This window comes from Odocoileus virginianus, chromosome 2 (genome assembly GCF_023699985.2).
Source record: "Odocoileus virginianus isolate 20LAN1187 ecotype Illinois chromosome 2, Ovbor_1.2, whole genome shotgun sequence".
NCBI lineage: Eukaryota > Metazoa > Chordata > Mammalia > Artiodactyla > Cervidae > Odocoileus > Odocoileus virginianus.
Window position 1 is genome coordinate 28,105,502 of NC_069675.1, and position 25,568 is coordinate 28,131,069.

Consider the following 25,568-nt stretch of genomic DNA (forward strand, 5'->3'; position numbering starts at 1 on the left):
TGACACCGCACTTGAGAACCGCCGTCTTAGCTCAAGGTGCGAGAGGCAGGAGGTCAGGGGGAGACTGGAATGCGGATACCTGACGCCCCGTCACCGTCTCCGGGGCAGGTCTGGAGAGTCTTTTAACGGGCCCCAGAGCCTTTTCCTGCCTGGGCTCTTGGGGTGTTAGGGAAGGGTTAGGAGGAAACCCTTTGCTGTGTCGAAAGAGGTCACAGCCCAGTAGGGGAAAGGGGGCTAAGATGGAAAAGCCCTGAGAAGAGACAGCAGCTCATCTCCCAGCTTGCTTCTGAGAGCCCCCTGAGTATCACCCCCAAGCCCCCGGGCCAGACGAGGGCCCTCCTCACCGAGCTCATGTCTGAGGGCGAGCTGTAGGAGCCACGTGTGGATGGTGGGCAGTGCTCTGTGCTGGAGGAAGGGAAGGCAGGGAGCTGGGTGCCGCCGAGGACAGGGTGGAGTCTAGGGAGACACTCTGTTCTGACCGGCTGGGTGGAATGGAGACCCTGGGGCTCAGGCACTGTTGGGTGTTAGAGGACGTTTGTTGGGGCCTGAAGAACAGGAGGAGGTGGTGGTATCTGCTTCCCAGACTCTGGGCTGGAATCTGAGAGCCGGAGCTCATTCCCTTGTGGGCATGGTGTAGACCCAGGCTTCAGAGGGTCAGAGGAGACCCTGCTGAGAATGGGGTGCTTAGCCCCACAGGCCAGATGACCGCAAGTCGTGCTGGCTCCCAGGGCCCAACTTGTTGAGGATTGAGGATTGATCCCTCCAGTTGAGGATCTGCCATGACTTAAAGGGTGTGATGCTCTCCACTGTGCAGTGTGAGTGATCTTTGCTTGGCCTCCAGACAGTGCTTCCCCTTTAATCCGGAGCTTCACTGAGGCCTGGGCCTCCCTCGTGCTGCCCGCTTACTCATTCAGAGTCTGAGGGACATTCATTTTTTCCAAGGGCCTTGCCCTATTGATCCGGCAGTTAATTTCCCCAGCTGACTCCTGCCCCTTGCTCTGTGACTGATGGCAGAGTTCCTAATTGACCTGGGATTGAAAGTGCTGGCCTGAAAGTCCAGAGTTAGAAGGCCCCTCCCAAGGGGCAGGGACCTGGGGTACCTGGGTCCCACTTCCCCCTGCTGCCACCAGAGGGCAGCCGTGGACTCTGGTTGGAGCCTCACGCCGGGCAGTTCTGCAGATGCCAACTGTCAGGAGGAGGCATCTTTCAATTGGGGGTTGGTGAGCCCAAGGTCTTGGCTGTGGGGGAGGCTTAGTTCTCCTTTGCATGAAGCAGTTCCAGGAGTGAAGCAGCAAGTGGTAGCTGAGGGTGGTGCAATGCCAGGGAAAATGTTGATGACCCTGACCTCACTAGAACTGGGTCTGTGAGCATCTCTCAAGAAAAGAATGTGAGCTGACTTGGCTCCTTCCCCCACAGTGGGCAAGGGGCCATTTCTCCTTGCAGTGTTTTTTTTCCCTTCCTTCTCCTTAGACGTACAGAGCCCATTCTTGGCTCAGGTCTGGGAGCCACCTTGGGTTATGTGTGTTGAACCAGGTGGGCTGAATGTTTTGTGCATGCTCTTTAAAAAAAAGTTTTTTTTAAATCACTAAAGCAATAGATGTTCTTTGTACCAAAACCAAACAATAGAGAAGGGAATGTGTGTTTTCTAAGGGAGTTGCAGGGCTTGGCAGGCTGTGAAGCCTTATGAAAACACTCTCCCTTTTACTGTGTGTGTGTGTGTGTCTGTTTGTAGGTACCTTAGAAAACCCAGCCTGCTGTTGAGTAGAACCCAGTGAGGGGTGTGTCCAATCAGTAGTAATTTAGTATTCTCACAGTATCTGCAATGCTGCGGGAGGGCAGGAGACAGATGGCTCAAGAGGGCATCCAGGGAGCAGAGTCCCCCAACAGCGAAACCCAGGAAAGCCTGCCGGTGGTCACAGAAGAGACCTCTTTAGGCAAAGGGAGAACTCGGAGGCCCATCAGAGAAGGCACATCCTTCCAGCCTCTCTCAATGCACAGTCTTATCATCCTTACCCACTGCCCACCCCCCACCTCGCTAGAAAGGTCCCCTTGCCTGGATGTCCTCGGGGTCCTGCACAGAAGTGTCACAGTCTTTTTCTGGGGTTTGGAGTGAAAAGGAGAGCTTTCGTTTTTGAAACTGATGATGTGGTTCTGTGGCAGAAAAGAATAGCTTGATAACCATTTGAACTTCATCTGACCCTGTCTTCTGGTTCAGTCCTCCAGCTGTTGGGATCTGGCTGTGCATTTCTGGGTCTGACCAGAAACATCTCATACACGATTAGCAGTGCCAGCCCTGAAACAGAGACTTCTGGCCGGGGCCGTGCATACCAGAGCCTGTTTAGGTTCCATTCAGTGGTAATTCCATGTATTTTCTCATTCCCTGTTTCTCATTCTCCCCCTCAAGAAAATTTGTTGAGCACCCTACTGTATGCAAAATATTTTGCTAAGCTCTTGAATAAATCAGGGGAATAGCTAAATTTATAGACCATGAACTCCTTACGTGCAAGCCCATAAATGAGCTATTCATTCATCATTCAGCCTCTTAATTCATTCCCCCTATATTAGTTGGATGCCTGTTGAGAACAGGATACTTGGTGTTCAATATCCAGTTTAGTTCAGTCGCTCAGTCGTGTCTGACTCTTTGCGACCCCATGAACTGTAGCACTCCAGGCTTCCCTGTCCATCACCAACTCCCGGAGCTTGCTAAAACTCATGTCCATCGAGTCAGACAATATCCAGGTACTTGGTGTACAGTGAGCCCTTTGAAAAGACTTGGTCAAGGGAGTCCTGGAGTTCAGATAGCCAGGAAAGGGAAGTGTAACTGTGCCAAGTCAGAACACCATTGTCTTTCTGGAGGGTCTGGTTAGCTAGAAGGGAGTAAAATCTGGATCTCTTGGTGCCTGCAGGGAGCCCACCTTTTCCACTGGATGAGTGATGGCCTGGAAAGGCAGGCATCTTCAGGGCTTTAATTTTCCCCTTGGAGAATGAGGATGGATTTATTCCACAATGATTTCTTGTGTGCCTCCTGTGTTCGAAGCATTGAGCTGGTACCCAGGAATATGAAGCTTCCCTCACCAACCTCATTAGAAGTTGCAAAGACTGGATGAGATAAAGTGCTTTGCAAAATCCTCCCTACTGCTTGCTGCTGACCAGGGATCCTGGGGAACTTGCCACCTCCTTGCATGGCCCACCTTCAGGCCGCTCTAAGACAAGTTGTTTCCATTGACCCATGCCTGCACGCACATCTCCTCTTTCTCTCTGCTCCTGACCAGCCAGGATTTGCTTGAGTTGGAATCCATGGCCTCCTGGCTCCTCTGCATGCAGCCTGGTTCTGGGCCAGGGTTTGTTGGAGGCTCCTGTTTGGATATTGTTAAAAGTGTCAGCTTTGCTCAGAAAGGTCAATGTGAGAGATTGGAACAAAGAGATCTTTCAAACTGGCCTCTCACGGGACTCAGAAAAGCCCCAGCTCTACCTGGCACCAACAGTTTAGACCTGCAACAGGATTATTCAGGCTGTTGGGAGAGACCCCAGCTTACTTCCCATTTCCCAGAGGGGTGCACTGAGGCAGAGGGGCATTCCCGACATTTCAGAACAGGTCAGCATTGCCTGGGAGCCTGGGTCTCTCCCTGTCTAGCTCTGGCCACCAGAACCTGTGTTGGTTTTTCTCTTTATCTACATTCACTAAAAATTGGAACTTACCCAAAGATGCCTAAGGGTGATTACTTTGCTAAAAAAATTCTTGGAAGCTTATTTAGGTGCCTAGTTCCCTTACAGATTTGAAAACAGTAAAAATACACAACTTTGGGAGCACAAGATCTTGTTAAAATACAGTGCTCATTCCTAAACTGTGTGTGTATTGGGAGAAGCAGGATCCCTGGGAGTGCTTTCTGAGTGTTGATGATGCAGAACCTAAAGGCAGAGAGAGGACAGTCCTCGCCTTGCAGTGGGAAGAAGGGATCATAGTCCTTATTGGCTCTGGTCTCCTGGTAGCAGCCTCGGCCAGGCTGCCGGGGAGGAGGCTGGCAGGCAGCCTACAGAGTGGAAAATCACCCACAGGTCCGGGGAGCTCCCGGCTTCCTCTGGGCCACAGGGGCCCTGGGGCAGCCCCAGGGTCCGACCCTCCTTGGCCTGTGGCCATTCGGCCCCGCTGCTCCCGCAGAGCTCTCCCGCAGATTGAGTTCCCAGAGCCCGCCATTTCCTGTCTTCTGAGAACTGATGCAGTCTTTTCTCACTGCTAACAGTGGCTGCTGTGTGGTTTTCCTCTCAGCTGCCCTGCTGTCCACCTCGGGGTCCTTTTCTAAGGCAGAGTCCTCGGTGGCCTTGAAGGGCTTCTGCTGCAGACTCTTGCTTTCGGGCTTGTGGGGGCTCCCAGCCTGTCCCTGGGTGTGGTTTGCCTGCCAGGGAGTCCTGTCCTTCTGTCCCCTGTGGGGGCGGGGCTGATGGAAGGAGAAAGATGGACACAAAACTGGAGGATCCCCTTGGGTACTTCCTTCCCCTGCCTTTACTCATTAGCTTCCGAACTTCCGTGCAAAATAATGTGGCAAATTAAAACATAAGTAACGTGATGTTTAGGACCCAGATTAGAAGGAGAAAGGAAAATAGGGAAAATAGCTAATATTCAGTGAGTCTGTACCACATGCCTAGTGTCCTCTGGGCTTCACATACACTCACCTTCCCGACAGCACTGTGAGCAAATGAGGAATCCTCCTGCAGACAGGGAGACTAGAACTCAGATTGGCTACCTTGCTTTCCTAAGATTGCAGATTTAGGATCTGGCTGCAAAGCCAGGGTTTCCCTGTCAGGGTGTTCCTCCTGGAACCTGATTGCTTAGCGTAGGAGAACTGGAAGACATTGAGGAATCGTCTAAACCAGTGGCTCTCAAACTTGAATGTCATTGGAACCCTCTTGGAAGTTTGATAAAACATGGATTGCTGGGCTCTGCAGTAGAGTTTCTGATCCAGCAGATCTGGAGTAGGGGGCCTCAGAACTTGCATTTCTAACAAGTTCCCCTGATGCTAATGCTGCTGGTCCCACCTTAGTACCTCTAGTGGCACACCAATGGTTGTAAGTGATACACAGACTAAGTTTTTAAAGTACTTCTGAAAAAAAAGTACTTCTGTATGTAATATTTATTAGCAAAAAAGAAATGCGAAACCTGAAGCCAAACAACTTGTACACCAAATCTATGATTTTAGGTATGTTTGATGAAGGTGGGATGTCTGCTGAAGTAAAAAGAAAGAAGATATAAAGAAAAGTATTGCACAAAACAGTAACACTAATGGTGTACAGCTAGTAGCCAAAAGTGTAGATGTGGCACGTAGATGGTAGTCTGGGAGATGCTGTTTGAAGGTGTGATTTTATGGAGGAGAGGACTGTGCACAGCCCAGAGAGGTGAACTCTACCTTCAGTAGCAACCCCCAGACGTGAAGTCTCTGAGGACCCTGTGGTACCCTCTGCTTCTTGCCCTTTCTGGTTCTTCAGAAGCTCTAGACAGATGAGGGAAGATCGCTGTGATTCTTATTCTATCCCCCAGGTCTTAGTCTCCATTCTCAATCTTCCAAACGGGGATCTGAATTTATAATGTCGCTTGCTTGCTTGTCGGAAACCGGAGGTTCCCAGAAGGCAAGGAATTGAGCTTCTGTCCTTTTATGGCTCCAAGCTCAAAGTCCCCAGGAATCTGTTTCATGCATAAAAGCTGCAGGAGGGACTCATGTGACTTCCCCAGCGGTCACCTTTGGCTTTTTACCCTCTGTGATCTTTCATTTCTAAGTTTGCTGGCCTGGCAGCTACTGATTTTCCTTGTGATCTAGAGAACCCCCAGAACCGGTGAGGGCATTTGCTGAGCACAAGCTGTATGCCCAGGCTGAGCTTCAGGAACAAGACAGGAACCCTGCCCTCAGGGGGTGTACAGTGCGAGGGGGGTCAGCCTGCACGTGGGAAGTGACTGCAGTGCCCTGCTTGCTTCGAAAGAGGACTTAACACGAGGCAAGAGCTACACAGTCAGGAGGGCCTGGGAAGGCTGCAAGGAGGAGGTGATATGGAAAGTGATGTGTAAAAACACAGGTTTTTTTTAAGGATGTGTAGGGGAAGGGCTCTTAAGGGCAGTGAGGGAAGCCTGTGCCACAACTTGACATAGGGAACTGTGGACAGTTGTTCAGAAAGGACTCAAGTGGTGAGAGATGACATGGGAGAGTGAGGCAAGGAGCAGGCCTGCCAGCCCTGGGACGCTGTGCTGAGCGCCTCAGCTGGATTCTGTAAGCCTGGGGGGAGCCAACGAAAAGCGAACATGGAGGGGAACAAGATGTCTTTGCGTGTCAGGTGGGGTCCTCAGGGACAGCGGCAGCAGGTTTCAAACTCGGGTCACACCCGTCAGTGGCCTGCGAAATCTGTTTAGTGGGCTGCTGCAAGCCTCTTTAAGAAGGGGAAGTTGCAGGAGATGTAAAATAGAAAATAGCAGAGTGGATTGCCTTGCACGTAGTAGAGATAGATAATAGCCCAAGAAACGTACTTCAGTTTTATGTAAGCAATGTGTGCATATATATATATAGAGTTGCAGTGTCAAACGTATTTCTTACTATGGATCACACTTTAAAAAGCGTGAGGCACAGAGGGCTGACTGGAGTGGGTGAGACCAGCTGTTGCTGTCATCTAGGCCCCAGGTGATGAAGGACTGAGAGGTGAGGATGGATTCCAGTGCAGACCAGATGTGGTGGGTGAAGATGGAGACTTTGAGGCTGACCTCAAGTCTGAAAGTTTGACACCAGCCCAGAGCACTTGGGCCAGAATATCTTTGAAATAACCTGATCCTTTTTTTTTTTTTAATTGGGGGTAATTTCTTTACAATTGTGTGTAAACCAGTTGTTGTGTGGGTTTCTGCCATACATCGACATGAATCAGCCATGGGTATACCTATGTCCCCTCGCTCTTGAACTTCCCTCCCACCTCCCTCCCCACCCCACCCCTCTAGTTTGTCACAGAGCAGCTGGCTGAGCTCCCTGTGTCATATAACAAATTCCCTCTGGCTATCTGAAAGACCCAATCTTGGTCCCTTTCTGATGGTGAACTGGAGGCCTGGGTTTCTGGAGGGCTGTAGGAAAGAGGAAGCCTTTCTCTTCTTTTATCAGTGAAGTCCTGGGCCCCTAGGATCCTGGTGTTACAATTCTGACCTTTCTTACCAATTACTGGATGTTGTCAGATAGCATTCAAACGGGCAGGCTCCTCCTAGCATCCTCGGGTTTGATGAGGATGTCTTTGTGGGAACTAGGCTGGTAACGACCCTGCTTCTTCTGTCTTCCCACCAGGAACATCGTGAAAGGCATGAGAGAGCTCCGGGAGGTGCTACGCACTGTGGAGACCAAAGCAACTCAGAACTTCAAAGTGGTAATGGAGGAGGCCCCAGGGCTGGGTGCTGGCTCTGGCTGGTTTATTCAGGGGTTGATTTCAGCAGGAGGCTGCAGAAGTCCTAGCAGGCAACCCCTGAATCAGGGATGATCATATGTTGCATGCATGTGTGCATGTTTATCCTCTCCCTGTCATGCTCACAGCAGACATTGCTAGTCAACCGCAGCATTCTTTTCCTCCAAGCCTGGGACATGCCCTCAGCATCCTTCTCATCACAGCACTGTGCATGGCCCCTCACATTAGATCAGTGCTGAAACCTCCTGACATCCCTTCCTAGCACGGTGGTGTGCTAATTCTCAGGCTTTGGTTTCTGATCTTAATAAAGAACTTTGGCTTGCTTTCCTGCCCCACTTCAGGCCTGCCCGCTTAGGCTTTTATTCACCCCGAATCAGAGTCACAGCTGCTTCTCACTCTAGACTTCTCTGTCAAATATCAGGAAGGTGTCTGGTGGAGAAAGCTGCTTGTATCAGGGGGCCTTATGCTCTGCAGAGCCATGCCAGGCTCCATGGGGCCAGAAGGAGGAGGAAATGTACCCCTTGTCTAGAGAAGAAAGAGGACAAAAGATGAAGTGGGAGCCATCAAAGGCCAACGGAAGGGCTGGGGGCAGCTCAATGCTAGAGGCCCAGAGAAGGGAGGGGGCTCCTCGGGAATGGAGTGGTGGGCCTCCCGAAGGGGCAGCATGTGGCCAACAGGCAGATGTGGCCGGGCCGTGAGTGGAAGGCCCAGCAGGGCAGAGCCAGCATGTGCCTGCCTCTGAGTCCCGCCCTCTCTGCCAGATGGCCGCCAAGCACCTGGCTGGGGTCCTGCTGCACTCCCTGAGCGAGGAGTGCTACTGGAGCCCCCTGTCTCAGCCTCTGCCCGAGTTCATGAGCAAGGAGGAGAATTCCTTCATCACGCAGGCCCTGCGGAAACCTCACCTCTACGAAGGAGACAAGTAAGCCCTGTCTGCTCAGGGGACCACTCCAAACTCAGGCCACCGTCCCTGGGGTTGGGTGCCCAAGGTGGCCCCTCTCTCTGCTCCACGCTCTCCTGCACTTTCCGCCCAGCTCCCTGCCAGGCAGGCTCCTTACAACAGGCAGGAGCCGAGAAGACGAGAGAAGGCAGGTCTTGTGGTGGGGGCAGGGGGTCCTGTAAGGCTTCCAAAGGCCAAACAATTATTTGGGGAGTCCCTGCCTCCATGCACCATCTGTCTTGTTTGTGCCAATAATCGAAGGTGGGGTCTGTGAGCTTCTTTTCTGCTCATCTCTGCAGCTTGCTCCAGCCACTCACTCGCCCCAGGCAGTGCTGGGGGCTGGAAGGGGCATCCCCCACCCCCACCCCAAGAGCATTGCAGTGTTTCCCACCCTCGCCCACCACAGCCTTTAAGATCCGTGACTCTGGGGCACCATAAAGAACTACAGGTGGAATCCAGTGCCTGTGAATTATGCAGGGGAAGGTCACCTTACGAGGGCTGGTGCCGACTCTGGGGCAGAAGGGCCAGCTGTGCTGCTTGGTGAGGGCCACACTGCAGCCAGACCGCCTTCTTTGTCCTCCAGCCTCTACTGCCCGAAGGATAACATTGAGGAAGCCCTGCTGCTGCTGCTCATCAGCGAGTCCATGGTGAGTGACAGGGCTCTACCTGGGCCTCCAGCCTCCGCCCCGTGGAGGAAAGCTGCGGGGCTCGGGCTTAGACCACCAGGTCCTGGCTGAGATCAGCCCCCGTGGATGTCACTGCAGCAGGCTTTGCTTGCCCCCCCAGGGGGGTGCGGCTTGCTTATGAGATTTAGGTGTGGTGTCCAAGGCTGTCTTCGGGGGCCTGGGTCCTGCCCTCCAGTGACCAGGGACTGAGCTAACAAGTTCCTACCTCCTGCTTCTGGAATTAAACAATATCATCAGCTTGTCAACAGAATGTTGCATGAACAGGCCTGAGCTGGATCTGTGGTGATGGAGGGGAGTGGAAGGAACATGTAATTTTCATGGCAGGAGGCCTAGATTCAGGTTCCAGCCCAGCCACTCAGTTGCTGAGGGCCCTGGGCAGATCCCCTAAGCTCTACGAGCCTCAGCTCCTCACCTCTAAAGTGACAGTAACTCACAGGGGTGAGATGCTTGTACAAGTAAGTATTCATGCACTCATGCCAGTCTTTTTTTAATCTTTATTGAATTTGTTGTAATATTGCTTCTATTTAATGTCTTGGTTTTTTGGTCACAAGGTACGTGGGATCTTGGCTCCCTGACTAGGGATCAAACCCTCATTCCCTTCCCTGCATTGGAAAGCAAAGGCTTAACCACTGGACTGCCAGGGAAGTCCCACGCCACTCTTAATTCAGAGTATCATCTACTTTGTGCCAGGCCCCGTTCTGGACGCCAAAAAAATAGCAGCAGACAAAATGGAGAAAACTCCCTGCCCTCGTGGAGCTTACATTCTAGTGAGGGAGGTGGGCGGTAAACAAATAACTCTTCAACTATCCAGGGTTTCAGTGCCTGAGTGCTGTGCAGAAATAAGGCGGAGGGGGTAGGGAGTGAAATACTCTCTAGATTTTTTCATAAGACCACTTGTCCTGCCCCAGGCAGACACACAAGCACACATGTGCGTATACACACACGCATGCCTGTGCCATGGAGGCTCTGAGGGGGAGAGATGTATTGGGTCATCCAGGAGGTGGTGAGATGAAGGATGTGGCCCAGGGGGACTGGAGGAGGGGTGGGCAGGAGCAGCCAAGTCAGGCGTCCTCTGATTGAGGGGCTCCTCAGAGCTTATGAGCTGGGGACCCCTGGGTTGAGAACTAGGTTTCTAAAAATGATGCATCTGAGAGCGGTGACTGAAAGTGGAGTTTAAGAAACCAGGTTCCTAAACAGCCAGAAACAAATGTCTCCTTGGACACCTGGACCTGTGTGATGCCAGGGTTTATTTAGAGAACTCTGGTCAGTGAGTTACGTCTAGCTGAGCAGGCCCCTCCTGCAAGTGGATGGGGAGGGTACGGGGGGCGACACTGGATTAGGGGAGAGAGAATGTATCCTTCCCCAGCCAGGTGGGATCCATTTGGATCCAAGATTGCTCAGGAAGGAGTGTAGCTACTTGGATCCCAAGAGCAAACTGGCCAGGATGTGGTCCTGAAAGATTTGCAGGGTGCATGCTAGAGGGGGGACATCTATCTGGTTAGCCTGATGTGGGCATAGGGGTACCAAGGCCAGATCTGGTTCTCATGGGAGAACAGTGCACTTCTCATAGACTGAACCCCAGTTTATAATTATGGACCCTCAGCCATAAACCAGCATCCCCTCCCTGCCCCCTACACACACCTTGGCCATCTCAGCACCTACACCGTCAGGTAAGACTGCAGGGAACTCGCCTGCTTTGGGAAACACAGGCTGTTATTTTTGCCTTCCTGTGCTGAGGGTTACAGTGTTTGCAGTTGGGACATCAAAAGGTGAAACTGGGAACATTTCTTGGGTCCTTTCTCTGCCGGTTTCCAAGCTGATCATCTCTTCTCTTAGGCACTGTGTTGAGCCATGTGAAAAGTAAGTTTCATATTGTTCAATCTAAGATTACTATGTTCCCATCTTACAGATATGAAAAGTAAGGTCCAGGACAGGTGTGTGTCTTGGTCAAGGTCATTTGTTGTTCAGTTGTTAAGTTGTGTCCGACTCTTTGGAACCCCATGGAGTGTAGCACACCAGGCTCCTCTGTCCTTCACTATCTCCGAGAGTTTGCTCAAATTCATGTCCACTGAGTCAGTGATGCTATTGAACCATCTCATCTTCTGCCACCCTCTTCTCCTTTGCCTTCAATCTTTCCCAGCATCAGGGTCTGTTCCAGTGAGTCAGTTCTTCGCATCAGGTGGCCAAAGTATTGAAGCTTCAGCTTCAGCATGAGTCCTTCCAGTGAATATTCAGGGTTGATGTCCTTTAGGATTGACTGGTTTGATCTCCTTGCAATCCACGGACTCTCAAGAGTCTTCTCTAGCACCACAATTTGAAAGCATTAATTCTTTGGCACTCAGTCTTCTTTATGGTCCAGCTCTAACATCCATACATGACTACTGGAAAAACCACAGCTTTGGTCAAGGTCACATACTAATAATCCTTGCAGCCATGATTCAGATCACATCTGTGATTCACTGACTTGGTTTTCTCCTCTGTACAAGAGCCAGGGGGATAACTTTGAAAATCAAGTGAGACAGGTCTTGGGGAGGGCTTTGTAAACAGGGCCTTGGCTGTCTGTGTGAGAATGGTCAGCGTTTGTCTCCCTGGCAGGGATAGAGGCTGGACTCTGTCTCCACAGAGGATTTCCTATGGCCGTTGCTTGATCTGGGTGCCCAGAACCAGAATCCAGATGCCTTTCCTTTAAAGCGATTCCCCCCAACCACTCCAAGTAGAGGACGGCGTTTTATTAAAACGTGACCCACACTTGGAGCCGAGGTGGTTTCCCTCCCAGCAGCTCTCTCCCTTTTGAGGGGGGTATGTGGCTGACTGGCCTGCACAGGCGACTTGGTGGGGATGTGGTGGGAATTTCCTGAGCCATGCGCAGCAGGGCGTGCTCAGACGCTGATGCGCTGTGGCTGGGAGGAGGCCCTCTTAGAGGCTGGCTGGCTTCCTCCTCCTCACACCCAGCCTGTCACACATCTAGAAGCTTCAGACACCTGGAGGAGGGCGTTGGTGATGGAAGTAGCTTTGATGTCTCATCTGAGGGTTTCCCACCTGGGGATCAGGACCTGGCCACTGTGGCTCCGAGTGGTTTCTCAGAGTGACCAGACCGCCCCTGACTTCTCACCTGCCCTAGATGTACCCCCTCCTTCCCCACAGGTCACATTCTCCACCAGGTGCGGGCACCTCTGCCAGGCTCCTGCTTAGGCCCCTCAACTGACCACCTGAGGCTCAGCCTGGCCTCCCTGTACCAGCAGGGTTTTCCTCATCTCCCTTCAATGCTGGCTGAGTTTGGCTGGAGGTGATCGGGAGAAACTTCTAGAAGCAGATGGCTGCCTTGCCTGCTCCTTGGGTTATCCCACTCCCTACAGGATTCACTATGCTACGGCAACAGCTATTCCAGCACAACCGGCCCTGGAGTCATCACAGCACTCCACCTCCAGGTCCCCGGCACAGCTGCTCCAGGAAGGGGTGTTCGCAGATTTCCTCGGTCCCTATTTTGTGGTCTGGAACTCAGAGGAGTATTCTGTCTGAATGCAGGGCTGGTAATGTAGGTATGGTTTTTGTGGCAGGCTGAGTGTGATCAGAATGAATAGGGGAGTGCTTGTCTTGCAAGAGGTAAACAGAAACCTTACAAATGCTATCGTAGAAATCCATAGGACATGAGTTACAACTGGCTAAAGGAGACTTGTATTTTGTACTCAGATTTGAATTTGGGGGGCCAAAGGGGCATTTAAAAGTGCCCACCCACCTACCCATCCATCCACCTACCCACTCTCCATCCATCCAGTCTTGTCTGAGCAGCGATGATCTGGCAGGCGTGCTCAGCACTGGAGACAGAATGATGACAAGTTAAATCACAGCCCTTGTCCCAGATGTCCTCCTACCTAGTGGAAGATGCATCTAGGGACTCGGAGGAGGGCCTGGCCCCCCAATCAGAAGGAATTAGCTCAGTCTGCTGAACCTCAAATGCATATTCTGGTTTTTTAAAAACCCATGTGTCAAAATCAGCCTGATTTTCTCACTGAGTAACCAGAGGGGATAGGACTCTGTCATTTCTAAAATCTTGATCTCAGGCATGAAAATGTGTTGTAGCAAACTGAAATCCTCAAGCCCCTGTTTCATTCAGCCAGGGGAGAAGTAGCTGCTGGTGTCAGGCTCCTGGGAACAGAAGGAACACAAAGTCTTGGGTTGAGAGAGGATGGGTGGGTGAGTAAGTCCCTGGGGCCTGGGATCCTGAGGCCAACCAGCTAACTGCCATCCATGCCCAATGGCAGGCAGTCAGCCATTTGAGTCTTGAATTGGCCACTCACAGCCTTTGTGGCCTGGACAGGTTTCTTACCTCCTTGATTCTCTTGTTTTCTCATCTATAAAATGGGACTAATAAGGTCTCTTTCTCCATTGGGTGGATGAAGTACAAAAATGAACACCAGGGTGCCTGGTACATTGTCGGTGGTCAACATGTTTTCGTTTTATCCTGACAGATACCTGGTTCTGACTCAGTAATTTTAGAAAACATTTAGGTTCAGGTCTGGTTGGATGATAAACCGGTCTGAGGATACCGTTTTTTTGTTGTTGTTTTAAAAAGTGCTTCCCGGACTTGATTCCGTTTGGAACTCTGCAGATAAGCACAGATTGTTCCAGCTTCGGGCACCTGCTTTGCTCGGACATGAGACCCTGTGTGCTGCAGGCTGTGAGGGGAAAGGGCCTGTTATCACTGCCAGCTCAGAATGCTCGAGGCAGTGGAGGTGGGAGAGCCTCGCACCCTCGCTGGCAGGAGCATGGGGGCTGAGAGGGGCCTGGCCAGGATCACTGTGTAGATGACACGTGGCACAGAACATGTTATTTCTCGGTTCTGTGGGCTGGCGGCTCGAGAGCCAGCGGTAATGATGTCTGCTGGTGGGGAGCACAGCCCGAGCAGAACATGACCGCGTCCTCCCGGGAGGGACAGGCACAAATGCCACTGGGAGACTCCTTTCTAGGGTGATGGGTGTGGGGGCTGGACAGCAGGCCTCGAGGTGGGGTCCTTGGCTAGTCAAGAGGCTGTGCCTGAGAACAGGGCTGACGTGGTCCAGGGAGCTTGTTCTCTGCTGAGAAGCAGCCCCTGAGACCTGATTGAGAAGCCCAGCCTCATGTTTTGCTTTGGTGCTTTCCAAGCAGAGCCACCCCAGGGCCTCTGAGGGTGTGGGCTGGGCTGGCGGATACTTCCTGAGACACCTGGAGGCAGGGGAAGAGTTGGGATACAGTCAGAATGTCTAGGTTCTAATCTGGGTCCTAAACCCCCTATCTGTATGCCTTGAGTATCCTCCTCGGTCCCTCTGAACCTCAGTTTTCTCACCAGTAAAAAAGGACAGGAGAATAGGGGATGGTCATTGTCAGCATTATGTGATAATACTTACAGAGTACTCCACAAGTTCCCTTTCCTTTTACCCTGCTGTGTCCAGGATCAGAGGAGAAATGGGCTGTCGGGGCTGTCTGTGGCCCTGCAGCCAACAGAGGTTGGGGACCAGGGCTGGCCGAGAAGCCCACAGGGCTGCAGGTACTCAGGGCAGTAGAAGCTTGTCCTGGACTGGCCATCGGAGGCTCAGCCTTAACTCCTGGAGACCTCGCACGAGTCAGCGAAGCTCCTCACGCAGGTCCCCGTCTGTAACGGGAACCCCAGCACTTTCACCTCGCCCCTCCGCGGGGTTAGTGCGAGATCGTGGCAGCGATAATTCAGCTCCTAAAATGCATGGCACCATGGGGGGTGGCTGTTTGAGCAGGAACCATTCTGCCTTAGGTGTCACGCCGCTGGTCCATCTGGGGCAGAAGACATGCCCTTGTGGGCGTTTTCTAAAGGCGTGATGTTTGCTTCATGGGTGCATGTCCAAAGGCCACCGTAGGTCACACTGGATGATGGAGGGGTGGGGGAGAGCACGTTTCTTTGACTTTTCCTCTTCTGACCTGCTTGGTCTGGGGAGGCTACCACTTGGAAGGACAACAGAGCAGAAGACCCAAGGCCGGGAGCTGGGACAGGTGATGAACCTGCCTGGGATTAAGTGCATGAATTAAACAAGAGCAGGGCGCCCCCCGAAGTGGAGGAGACTGAAGGTTTTGCAGGGGAAAACAGAGGAGAGTAGCCTGTCATTATCCCAGACTAGTAAGGAGTGGGGTGATGAGAAGAACATTTAGTTTCCATACAGTTCATGACTGTCACTGCATCTGACGTGGAGGATGTCCTTGTGAGGACATTTAAATGGAGGGAGGGAAGTATGTGAGGGGGCCGAGGGTGAGGCAGGCAGCTGATGGAGCTGGGAGCAGGGATGTGGCCTGTAGGAGTGAGCTCAGTGGAGGAGGAGGGAGTAGGGTAGCTAGGGCACCCTGGGTGGGGACTTTAAGACCCCAGAAGGTCGAGGCCCTGTGCCCGGAGGCCTGCTCTGGCCCGAGCTGCACGTGAATTCTTACCCTGTCACCAGCACGCCGCGCCCCCCACCCCGCTGCCCCCCCCCCGAACTGTGGCTTCCTTTTTTCTTTTCTGTTTCTCCCCCCACCCCACCCTGTTGCCATGGTTACATACACAGGCTACCCAGCTGCCCTGCAAACCTGGGAGCATTTCAACCGCAGCCCTGCCTCAAAACCATAGCAACCGCTTGCAAACTTCTGCTTTTGGGTTTCCTTTGGGGACCCACGCTTCCCTCTGGGCACAGGTGCCAAGTCCTGAGGACCCCTAAGAAGATGCCTTTCCTACTGTCTCCCTGTTGGGGTGGGAGGGAGTCCTCAGACAGAGGAGATGCTACCGTGGTTCCCTCATCCGTTCCTGTCCTTCTAACCTAATGCTTGCCCAGAGCTTAGGAGTCCACGCCTTCCTCCTACCAGCCACACACATTGAGACACTGTTCTCTTAAAGGTCAAGGTCTAGGGCAACAGGAGGAAGTTTCCACGTGAGGGCCAGAATCTTTCTGTTTCAGATGTCACTTGAGAGTGCTGTGTGTGGGCCTCTGCTGGGGCTGGGAGGCTAGAGATGAGCAAGATGCACTCCTGCCCCGAGAACCAATGAGCGAGGGGGCCCTGTGGGGCCTGGGTGTGTGCCTCGGGTTGGGAGAGGATGTGGGGTGGGCAAGACAAGTCAGGGAGAGCAGCGGAAGGAAGGGATCCCCAAATTGAGTTTGAGGGGCCAGAAGGCACATGGCCAGGGGAACACAGATGGGCCTTGGTGAGGGGAGGGAGCTGCGGGGAAGGACCTGGGAGCTAGTGGAGAGAGGCTGGCCAGCAGCACAGGGCTTCTTGGCAGCCGCAGAAGGGAGGGTGGGGTGGAGTGGGGGTCTGGCAGGGTCCTCCTGGAGGGACAGGCCAGCCAAAGCTTACTGCTTACCGTCCCCTACAGTAGACTGGGTCCTCGATCCTGGATGCATCCTGCAGGAAGGCCGCCCCTGCTGGCCACCTGCCCTGCCCCCTTTCCGTGAGGACCCCCTCTCCCTGCTGAGTTCTTGGTCAAGTCCACTCGCTGTGGGCATAGGGTACTGCTGCTGCGTCCTTTCCATAGCCTTTCCCTGAGGGCAGGGACTGGGTCTCCCCTTCTCTCAGTCCCAAACCTCCGGGCCCCATCCCACCATAGCGGCAGCCCCCCACCCTGGGTGGCCGAGAGCTGGGGAGTTGCTGGAGGTGGAGGAGTGGGCAGGTCCATGGCTGAGCACAGAGTGGGTTTTGTGTTCCTTGGTGAAATAGCTGCTGCCAAGGCTCTCCTTAGAATCTCTTCTCTTCCTGTTAGTGCCTGTGTGGGTGGATTTCACTGGGAAGGAGGGGGATTTCTCTGGCACTTTCCCTCTCTCCGCTCCTCTCCCTTAACCCTTTGGCATCTGAGCGGCTCTTATTTACCAGGCTGGCACTGGGGCTCAGCCTTTCTGGGGATCTTCTTCCATCCCCAGCACCCTCTCCTGGAGCAGCCCATGCTCTTCGGGGTGGTGGGCAGCCCTGGCCTGCTGTGCCCGGAGGAGCAGCCCCATCAAGGCCATTGGGCTGCCTTACTGACAAGCCCCCATGAGTGAGTCACGTCCTTGGGTCTTATAGGCATTTTGGCTTCTAGAAGCCTCTGTGGGAAGCCACGTCAAGCCTGCACAGTGGGACACGTCCAGAACCTGTAATCCAAAGACTGTTGAACTTCTGCCTCTGTAGCCGTCACCCTTGGGAGCCCCAGCCCCTGCCCTGGAGGAGGCGATAGTAGTCTTGCATGGAAGGAAGTTGTGAGCACCACCTGTGGATACCTCGTTTGAACCTGACCAGCGGGATCTAGGTTTTAAGGGTCAGGAGGTCTTTTTTATCCTGTCAAAGAGGTGAAGTCCCTGGGTCTGAGGTCCTTTGTGGGGTAGTAGTGGAGAGTGAGTCCCGACTCACGAAAGGGGGTTCAGCCCTTTCTACAGAGGGAGGGGGTGCTGGGAAGAGACCCCTTTGGTGAAGAGGAGGCAAGAGGTGGGAGGACGCTGGGAGCGTCTGCCCAGAACCCAACTTTGCTTCAGCTCAGGCACAGCCCTCGGAGAGAGAGTGTGTGTGTTTGTGTGTGTGTTTGTGTTTATGATTGGAGGAGACACGGGGGGCCCAGAGCATCCCCGGCCTGCCCCCCGCCTTGTCAGGATCCCCATGACCTCTGTTTAGTTTCTCCTGAGTGCTGTCCCCAGGATGCGAGTGTACAAGAGGGGGTGGGACCACAGGCCACAGAACAGTGGGTCCCCAGTTCCTGATGGGGGGATTTCAAGCTTGGGTTTACAGAGCGCCCCCTTCAGATTGTGCAGACTCTCCCACTCCTAAAGCACGTTTTCTCTTGCCTCTCCCCGCCCTGAGCAGCCCCCGGCAACTCTGAGCTACTGGACTCCTGGGTGCCAGATGCCAAGCACAGAGACCTTGGGTTGTGGGGAGGTTCCTGAGAAGGACAGAGGAGAGTTCTATAGTGGGAAGTCAGGGACAGGGTCTGGGCCGGACACAGGGGTGATGGGAAGGAGGTATGGGGTCCTTATTGGAGGAACTTGGGGGCACCTTCAGAGGAAAAGGGCGCGGAGGGGCCTCCGCCCAAACTCTAGGCCTGTGAGTCAAGCCACACAGCCGCCCCCCAATCTTGTCAGTTCCCAATGTTATCTGAGGGTTGTCCTGTGAGTGGGCGATTACACACACAGAAGGACTGTCCCAGAGGACAGCTGGCCTGTACCCTCAACAATGCCAGTGTCCTGGAGATGGAGGAGGGCCACGGGACTCTTAACAGTGAAAGGAGGCACAAGAGACCTGGTTGCCCACCTGCAGAGCATGATCCTGGGTTGGATCCTGGCATGACGGCTCTTCCCTGAAGGCATCGGTGGGACAGAAGGCAAGATCTGAACATGAGCTGCTCTTAGAAGATAGAGGGAACAGTGTTCCATTTCCTGAATTTGGCACTTCTGTTGTGGTTATAGAAAGAATGTCCTATTTAGGGATGAAAGTCCACGTTGCGTTAACTGACCACCATAACTACTACTGCTACTGTTACAGAGTCAGAGCCACTGTGGTCCATGTTACCGGGTTGGGTTTGCTGCTGTTGCATTACTGTTCTTGTGACTTTTCTATAGGTTGGACAGCTTACAGAATAAAGCCCTGAAAATCAGGGGCAGGGACTCAGGACTGCTCCATCACCGCAGCCTGGGCTACAGGTGGAGGGTTTGCTTGCTGTTGTGGTGGGGAAAGGCTCTGGCTGGCTCTAGGAGTGTGGCCTAGAGAGTCAGCAGCGAAAGGGTGAAGGTCACTGGGCTTCAGCGGCAGGGGCCCTATAGAGAAAGACACCTGTTGATTCTCTGTTCTCGCTCTTTTCTAAACCGTGTCTCCCCACAGGCCACTCGGGATGTGGTGCTGAGCCGGGCACCAGAGCAGGAGCAGGACCGGGCCGTGAGCCTGCAGAATGCAGCGGCCATCTATGACCTGCTGAGCATCACGCTGGGCAGGCGGGGCCAGTATGTCATGCTCTCCGAGGTACAACCCCCTCCACCGTCCCTCCCCTGCCACCACCAAGGGGTCCGGCTGTGTTCTTGGGAGACAGCGCAGAGAGGGGCTGCCCTTCACTGGCAGGGTGTATCTGTTTTTTCAAATGTTTTTGTGTGTTTTTTTCCTTTGAAAGAGCACGTGGTGTTGTATAGAGAAGCCCGAGAGGATAATTATCCACCCCTCCGTTTCCCCTGGAGGTGATACTGGTGTTCTGTGACTGCCTCTCCTGGAGGGGTTCTGAGCTGAGAGTGGTCGGGAGCCTGGATCCCCCTCCCACCCCCTCTAGAATGAGCACCCCCATTGTATTGGGCAAACCCTACTGGGGCAGTGCTCCATGGGCTGGACCCAAGGGGTGGTCCCGCTCCAGGATGTGAGGACCAGGGGCACAGAGCTGCCCCTCTCTCCTGCCCTCCCCCCCACCCAGGGTGAATGGCGTGTGCACATATTTGAGCTTTCAGATCCAGGCTGAGATCAAGGGTGGCTCTAGGGCCCTTGGCTTAGGTGGCCCTCTCAGCAGAAGATTCTCTGGCCATGTGTTTGGGAAGGCTCCGGAGAGGAGGGGCAGTGACACCTGCCGAGCCCTTGCTTACACCAAGGCACCACGGGAGGCGCTTCCAGAAGATCCCATCTTTAGTATCAGGAAATAAGTGGTCTCTTAAGTTCGCCAGTGAGGAGGCCGAGGCCCAGCCAGGTGGTTGTGCCCAGGTGCAAGGGGCTGTATTGAGTCAGCGTGGGAGACCCAGGCCACTGAGCTCTGCAGGAGCCTGCTTGTGGCCCTGTGCCATCCCCTCCGTCCCCTGCCCGCCTGACGGGCATACGGTGAATCCTGGCTGCATGCACTGCCTCTGCCTCTGTCACCTGGAACCACCTCTGTGGCTTCTTGTCAGGTCTCACAGACAGCCGCTGACTTGGGGTGGCCCCGGTCAGAGGGCCAGGGAGCAGATGGTTTTTCCTGATGGTTGTAGCAAAGAGCAGAAGGAAGCCTGTGCGTTCGGGCATCATTCTGTACACAAGCTTCAGAGTCAGTAAGTTTGTTGCTTACTGGCCCTGCAACTCTGGCAAGTCAATCAAGTCTCAGCTTCTTCATCTGTGAAATGGGGGTAATTAGAGAAGCTGCCTCACTGAGTTGTTGGGAAGAGTAAATGAGTTCATCCATGTAGAAAGCTGAGGACAGTGCCAGGCATAATAGTGAGAAGAATTGTCAACTATTATTTTTATTGGATGTTTACATTTTGAAAGCGCTTTCACAAATCTCATTTCATTCGCTTTTCACTGTCGCCCTTATGTGGTGTTCACATGATACGGTGGTGGGAACCGAGGGCCAGAGAGGGTGAGAAACTTGGGCAAGGACACACAGCATGCTGGTGGTAGAGATAGGCTACCCCTGGAGTTCTCTGACAGGAACCAAATATGAGCTCTGGCTGCCTCCAGTGGAAGCGGCTTGAGCAGTGATTCCCCTGGAATGATGTGGGTGGGCCAGGGGAGGGAGGACCCCTGAAGGGAAAGTATTGACCAATTCCCTCTTCGCAGTGCCTGGAGCGAGCCATGAAGTTTGCATTCGGAGAATTTCACCTCTGGTACCAGGTGGCCCTGTCCATGGTGGCCTGCGGGAAGGTAAGGCCCAGGGCGTGCTGGAGGCTGCACACTCCCCCTCAGGTGGGGCTGGGGGCGCCACTCTCCACTCATCCCTCCCGGAGGCTGGCAGAGGGTGGGGCAATGATTCAGAAATAGTGTCTCACAACTGATGTTAATCTCCAGGGAATGAGGGGCACGAAGGGTTGCCCACAGACCCCTGTGTGAACCTGGTGTCTTATGAGTGAGTTATGACGGGGCCAGGTGTATAGGTGTGAATCTGTGGATGGTTTTCTCTGAATACATGTGCACGCCTGGGGCGTTGCAGCATTTCTGCCTGTGAGCTGGCTGGTCTGATTACCTGAGACAGGCATGGACGTGGTTCCCAGCGAGGGGAACGGTGTTCCACTGGGGGCTGCATCTCTTCTCATCCGGGAGTGTGGCAGCAGGAAGGACCTTCTTGCAAATCCAGAACTTCCCTAGGAGGGCGGGGTTGAAGGGTAGAGCAGAGCAGAGCACCCTCCTTCTCCCAAGGAAGTGTGTTGGGAGCTCTGCGAGGTGGACGTGGCTGGGGTGGTCAGGAGGAGTTCTGCCCGGAGCAGGGCTGACCTTATCCAGGTCTCCGGAGCTGTGTTTGCCCTCCACCACCCTCTCCCCAACCCTGTCCCTGCACCCACTGGTTTTGCACCCACTGGTTTTCCCTCCCATGAGAATCACACTTACATAAGCCTCTATTCTCAGCAGTGACATGAAAGGAAAACCTTTCCGGAGCTGGGTGCTGAGGGTGTTGGGGCTGAGGATGCTACGAATGCAGGAAGTAAGGAGGCTTGAGCTCACAGATCGTTCCAAGAGCTATAAACACCCAGAGCCCATTTGTGGGGCTGAGGGAATTCCTCCCCCGCCGCCCCCAAGCCATTTGTGCCACCTGCTCTTCTAGCCCTGCAGTCGTCTCCAAGGAGGGTCCTCCTGGGCTTGCCAGCACCCTCCCACCCCCCCACCCCCCCACTGAAAGGAGGGTGTGCTCACCAGGTTCTGGTGGGGAGAGAGGGAAGAGCAAATGCCTCTTCTGACAGGTGGGAAGGAGCTGGAGAAGTACAGCCAAGAATCAAGCAGGAGCCTTCTCTGCACCCTTGTTACCTTGCCAAGCATTTTTCTTCCCAACCTCTTCCCCTTCCCTCATCATCTTGGCCACCTCACAGAGCATCCTGTAAGTCACGACGTGATGTACCCTGGCCGTGTGTTCAGTAGGATCTTGTTGAGGGTCAGAGGGAGCTCAGAACACAGATGGGTTGAGGCCCAGGGGAGGAAAAAGGGGGGCTGGGGCTTGTCTGGAGCCTGGGTAGGTAGCTGACGATGGCATTTGAGAGCTTCTTTATGCCTTGAGGAAACAGAGAAAGAGCCTCTAGTCTGAGTATGGTCTGGGAGGAGAGGCCCAGGGCTAGGCCTCCACCCTTCTGTGGGTCGTGGACCACTTTGAGATGCTGAGGAAAGCTGAGGACCCCTCCTCAGAAGAATGCACTGCTCTCAGAAGTTAGCTTTAATTTCTGGGGGTGCTCCTGGAAGGCCCCCATTTCAGAAGTGTCACACTAACCTGGGAATTACGGGGTCTTCAACCCCCTTACTGAAAAGAGTTCATAGAGGTTCAGACGCAGCCTGGCACACCCCAGAATCTGGGGAGCTGATGTCACCCATGGCCTGGCTCCTTCCCAGAACAGCAAGGTGGACACAAGAATGGGCTTACAGGCAGGAGGTTGGAGTGATCAGTGAGTGCCTTGTGCGTGAGGCCCCACAGGCTGGGTCACACCTACAGCTGGGTTAGTGCAGCCGGAGACTGCTCTGGATGCAGACTCTCCGTCCCCGCCTCTCAGGAGCCCTGCACACCGGCTCAGCCTGCCGGGTTGGCCCAGGCGGCCCTGGGAAGAATGGCCAGACCTTGTCCTTTGCCAGGAGCCTAGGATGGGAATCCAGGTTCTGTCCCTGCGGTTGTGTGCAGAAGGTGAGGCCAGGCGGATATGAGTATATCTGGCACCTCCACCTGCAGGAAGAGAGGACGAGTTCCCTGGCGTGATTTAGGTCGCTTCTTCTCTTGGTCTCCTCAGCGGCTGCGTTGCTAGGTAACCAGCATGACAAAAAAAGAAAGAAAAAAAAAAGAGCCTGCAGCTCTGACTGAGGAGTCCTCCGATGGCTCCTTAAATAGCAGTGTTTCCTGGTCCGGGTGGGGCGGGACGTGGAGGGTCGGGGTTAGAGAAGTCTGTGTTTCAAGGATGCTGAGGTCAGCACCCAGGGAAAGGGCAAGGCTTGCTGCGGGGTGGGGCAGAGGGGGCCACAGTGAGGGGCTGGGAGCAGCCTTCAGAGGAGAGGGTCTCGGGAGAGGTGGATGGCCTGGCACCTACTGCCAGCCCTTTGCTGGCCTCTCTCGCCCCAGCCCACACCAAGTACCCCCCTGCCCCGCAGGCCCCCAGTCTCCCAGCTGGTCGTATGCTAACACCCTCTTGGTCTCTTACCCTCTTCTTTCCTGAGAGAGCAGTGGGGCAGGGCTTTGTTCTCTCCACCCAGCCTTTCTCTGGGTCTCTTGCCCTATCCAGCAGGGACCCCACAACTCCCAGTCCACACTTGACACGGAGCAGACCCAAGTTTGAGACACCTGATGTTGGCCTAATAAGGCTGAGCCCAGAGCCCAGGAAGTCTGTCACGTCTGGGCTGAAAAAAGCTCTCCTTTCTCCGCAGGGAAAGGAGAGGCGGGTAGAGAAAGGCAGGGGTCCAGGGTGGACACAGACCAGTGGGGCCCCAGGTCTGTGTCCACTAGTCTCCATACTGTGCTGTGGATAGAGAGCCTTCCAGAGTCCCCTCATGGGGCCTCTGGAGTAGCCAGGGAGGATGAAGCTGGTGGATTAGCCATCAGCTAATGGTGGCGAGCTGGGCCAACAGTAGGGCCCAGCTTGTGGGAATTGTAGATACACACACGTGCACGCGTGCGTGCACGTGTGTGCATAGGAGGGAGATGAAAGCCTCCTCTCTGGCCAAGGTAGGCAGGATAGGTCGGTGGTTACAAGCTTAAAGTCAAACTCTTCAAACCCCAGCTTAGCCATTTATAGTCAGTGTGGCTTCAAACACACCACTTCTCTGCATTTCAGGTTCCTCATCTGTAAATAGGGACAGAGTGAAACAGGAGGGAAGGGGGCAGGGACAGCCTTTAGGATGTGACAAAATAGTTGAAATAATCCTCCCACTCATTAGCCTATAGAGTTACCCAGCCCGTTAAAAGCTAACTGTGCCACATTTCAAGGGCGCTCTCTCTTCTGACCCACACTCTTGTCTGTGAAGTGTGTCTCTCCCTAAATAAATCCACTTCTTACCTATCACTTTGTTTCTGTCACTGAATTCTTTCTGTGATGAGACATCAAGAACCTGAGCTGCATTAAGTCCTGAGACCAGGTGTGTGATCTCAGTTAAAAGACCATAGGTTCAAGTCCCAATCTGAGTTACACGGTTTCAATAGCAACCTACCTCCTAAGAGAGTTGTGAAAAATAAATGACTTCATATTTATAAAGCACTTAGAATAGAGGTCAGCAGACTTTCTATAAAGGGTCAGAGAGTATAAACATTTTTGACTTTGTAGGTCAAACAATCTTCATGGGAACTATTCCACTCTGCCTTTGCATCATGAGAGCAGCTGTAGGCAATACTCATCTGAATGGGTGTGGCCGAGTTCCAATAAAACTTTATTTGCAGAAGCAGGCAGAGGGCCACATTTTGGCCTGTGGGCTGGGTTTTGCGGAACCTCCGCACTTGGCCATCCTCAGCATGTCTGTGGCCCCGTCTCCGTGGCTACTTTCCTGCTGCTTCTCTGACAGCCTTTTTGCTCCCGCCAGTCCCCATGTGAATTTGTCCGCTTCTTATCACTGTAAACAGAGTTTTGAACTCAGAGATTTGAGAGAGTTTCCTTCTACCTCTAAAATTCCTGTGGTTCACATGTGAATTCCTTTTGAAGGGTTTCCCTATTTTTTCTCCTTAGTTCTTGTTACATCACCTCTGGCAAAGGTCACAGCCTCTATTTTCCAGATGAGGAAACAGACCGGTGCGGGGTGGGGGGGGACTTGCCTGCCACTGCCGCCTGGACTCCTTCCAGTGGGCCTCTTCCTGGCTTGGGTGGAAAGGGGTGCAGGGCAGGGGCTGGCCATTTGGGAGGTGCCCCCGCTGAAGGCCTGAAACACCCAGTCTGCTGCAACCCAGGGCTGTGAGTGACCGTGTCGCCGCCCTTTTTCCTGCAGTCATCCTACGCTGTGTCACTGCTGCGGGAGTGCATGAAGCTGCGGCCCTCAGACCCCACCGTGCCCCTGATGGCCGCCAAGGTCTGCATCGGGTCCCTGCATTGGGTGAGTGATCCCGGTGGCAGGGCCCAGGTCCTGGCAGCTTCCTGCAGGAGGGTGGGGGCAGGTGGGTGCATCTTGCTGTGTGTGGAAGGGGTGGGGGAGTGGAGAATGACTTCTGAAAACTCCAGCCTTCATCCCCCAACTCAGGATGGTGTCAGGTTTGTGCTTCAGCCTTGACTGTCTCCAGGGAGCCAAACGTGGGGTCAGAAGACAGGGTGCCACCCACCTGCCCAGCATAGGGGAAGTGAGCAGGACCTTGAAGTTACCTGGGCTAGCCCGCCGTTGTGCGTCAGAACCAGCCCTGGGCTGGATCGGAGGGTGGTCCCTCTGTCAGCCACCTCCTTCCCTCGGGACTCCAGCACCCAGGCCCTGCCTTGTGCTCAGCTGGCTGCTTAGCACTCTCTGCTGAGGCGGCTGAACTGAAGATGAGCTCAGCGTTCGCCCTCTGTCAACAGCTTCTTTCCCTCTAGGAGGTCAGCAGGGGGAGTGGGGAAGGAGCCCTGGCCCAGGAACCCAGAGCGCCAGGCCTCGCCTGCTGCTCCCCTCGCCCTGGCTCCCTGGCTGCTGCTCTCAGCCTGGGGGGACCTTGCAGCGGCACCTCTGCCCAGCTGTCTGCTCTC

General features: G+C 53.9%; 1 protein-coding gene across 3 annotated transcripts in view; it reads left to right on the plus strand.

Moving 5' to 3' along the window:
• TTC7A (tetratricopeptide repeat domain 7A) overlaps positions 1 to 25,568 on the plus strand; it is a 119,456-nt gene that overhangs the window by 38,036 nt on the left and 55,852 nt on the right. For all 3 annotated transcript variants that reach the window (XM_070477880.1, XM_020876173.2, XM_070477888.1), the window contains 6 exons: positions 7,302 to 7,380; positions 8,178 to 8,335; positions 8,937 to 9,000; positions 18,853 to 18,990; positions 20,533 to 20,616; positions 24,847 to 24,951. In XM_070477880.1, the coding sequence (XP_070333981.1) occupies positions 7,302 to 7,380; positions 8,178 to 8,335; positions 8,937 to 9,000; positions 18,853 to 18,990; positions 20,533 to 20,616; positions 24,847 to 24,951 (628 nt within the window). The remainder of the gene's footprint in view (positions 1 to 7,301; positions 7,381 to 8,177; positions 8,336 to 8,936; positions 9,001 to 18,852; positions 18,991 to 20,532; positions 20,617 to 24,846; positions 24,952 to 25,568) is intronic.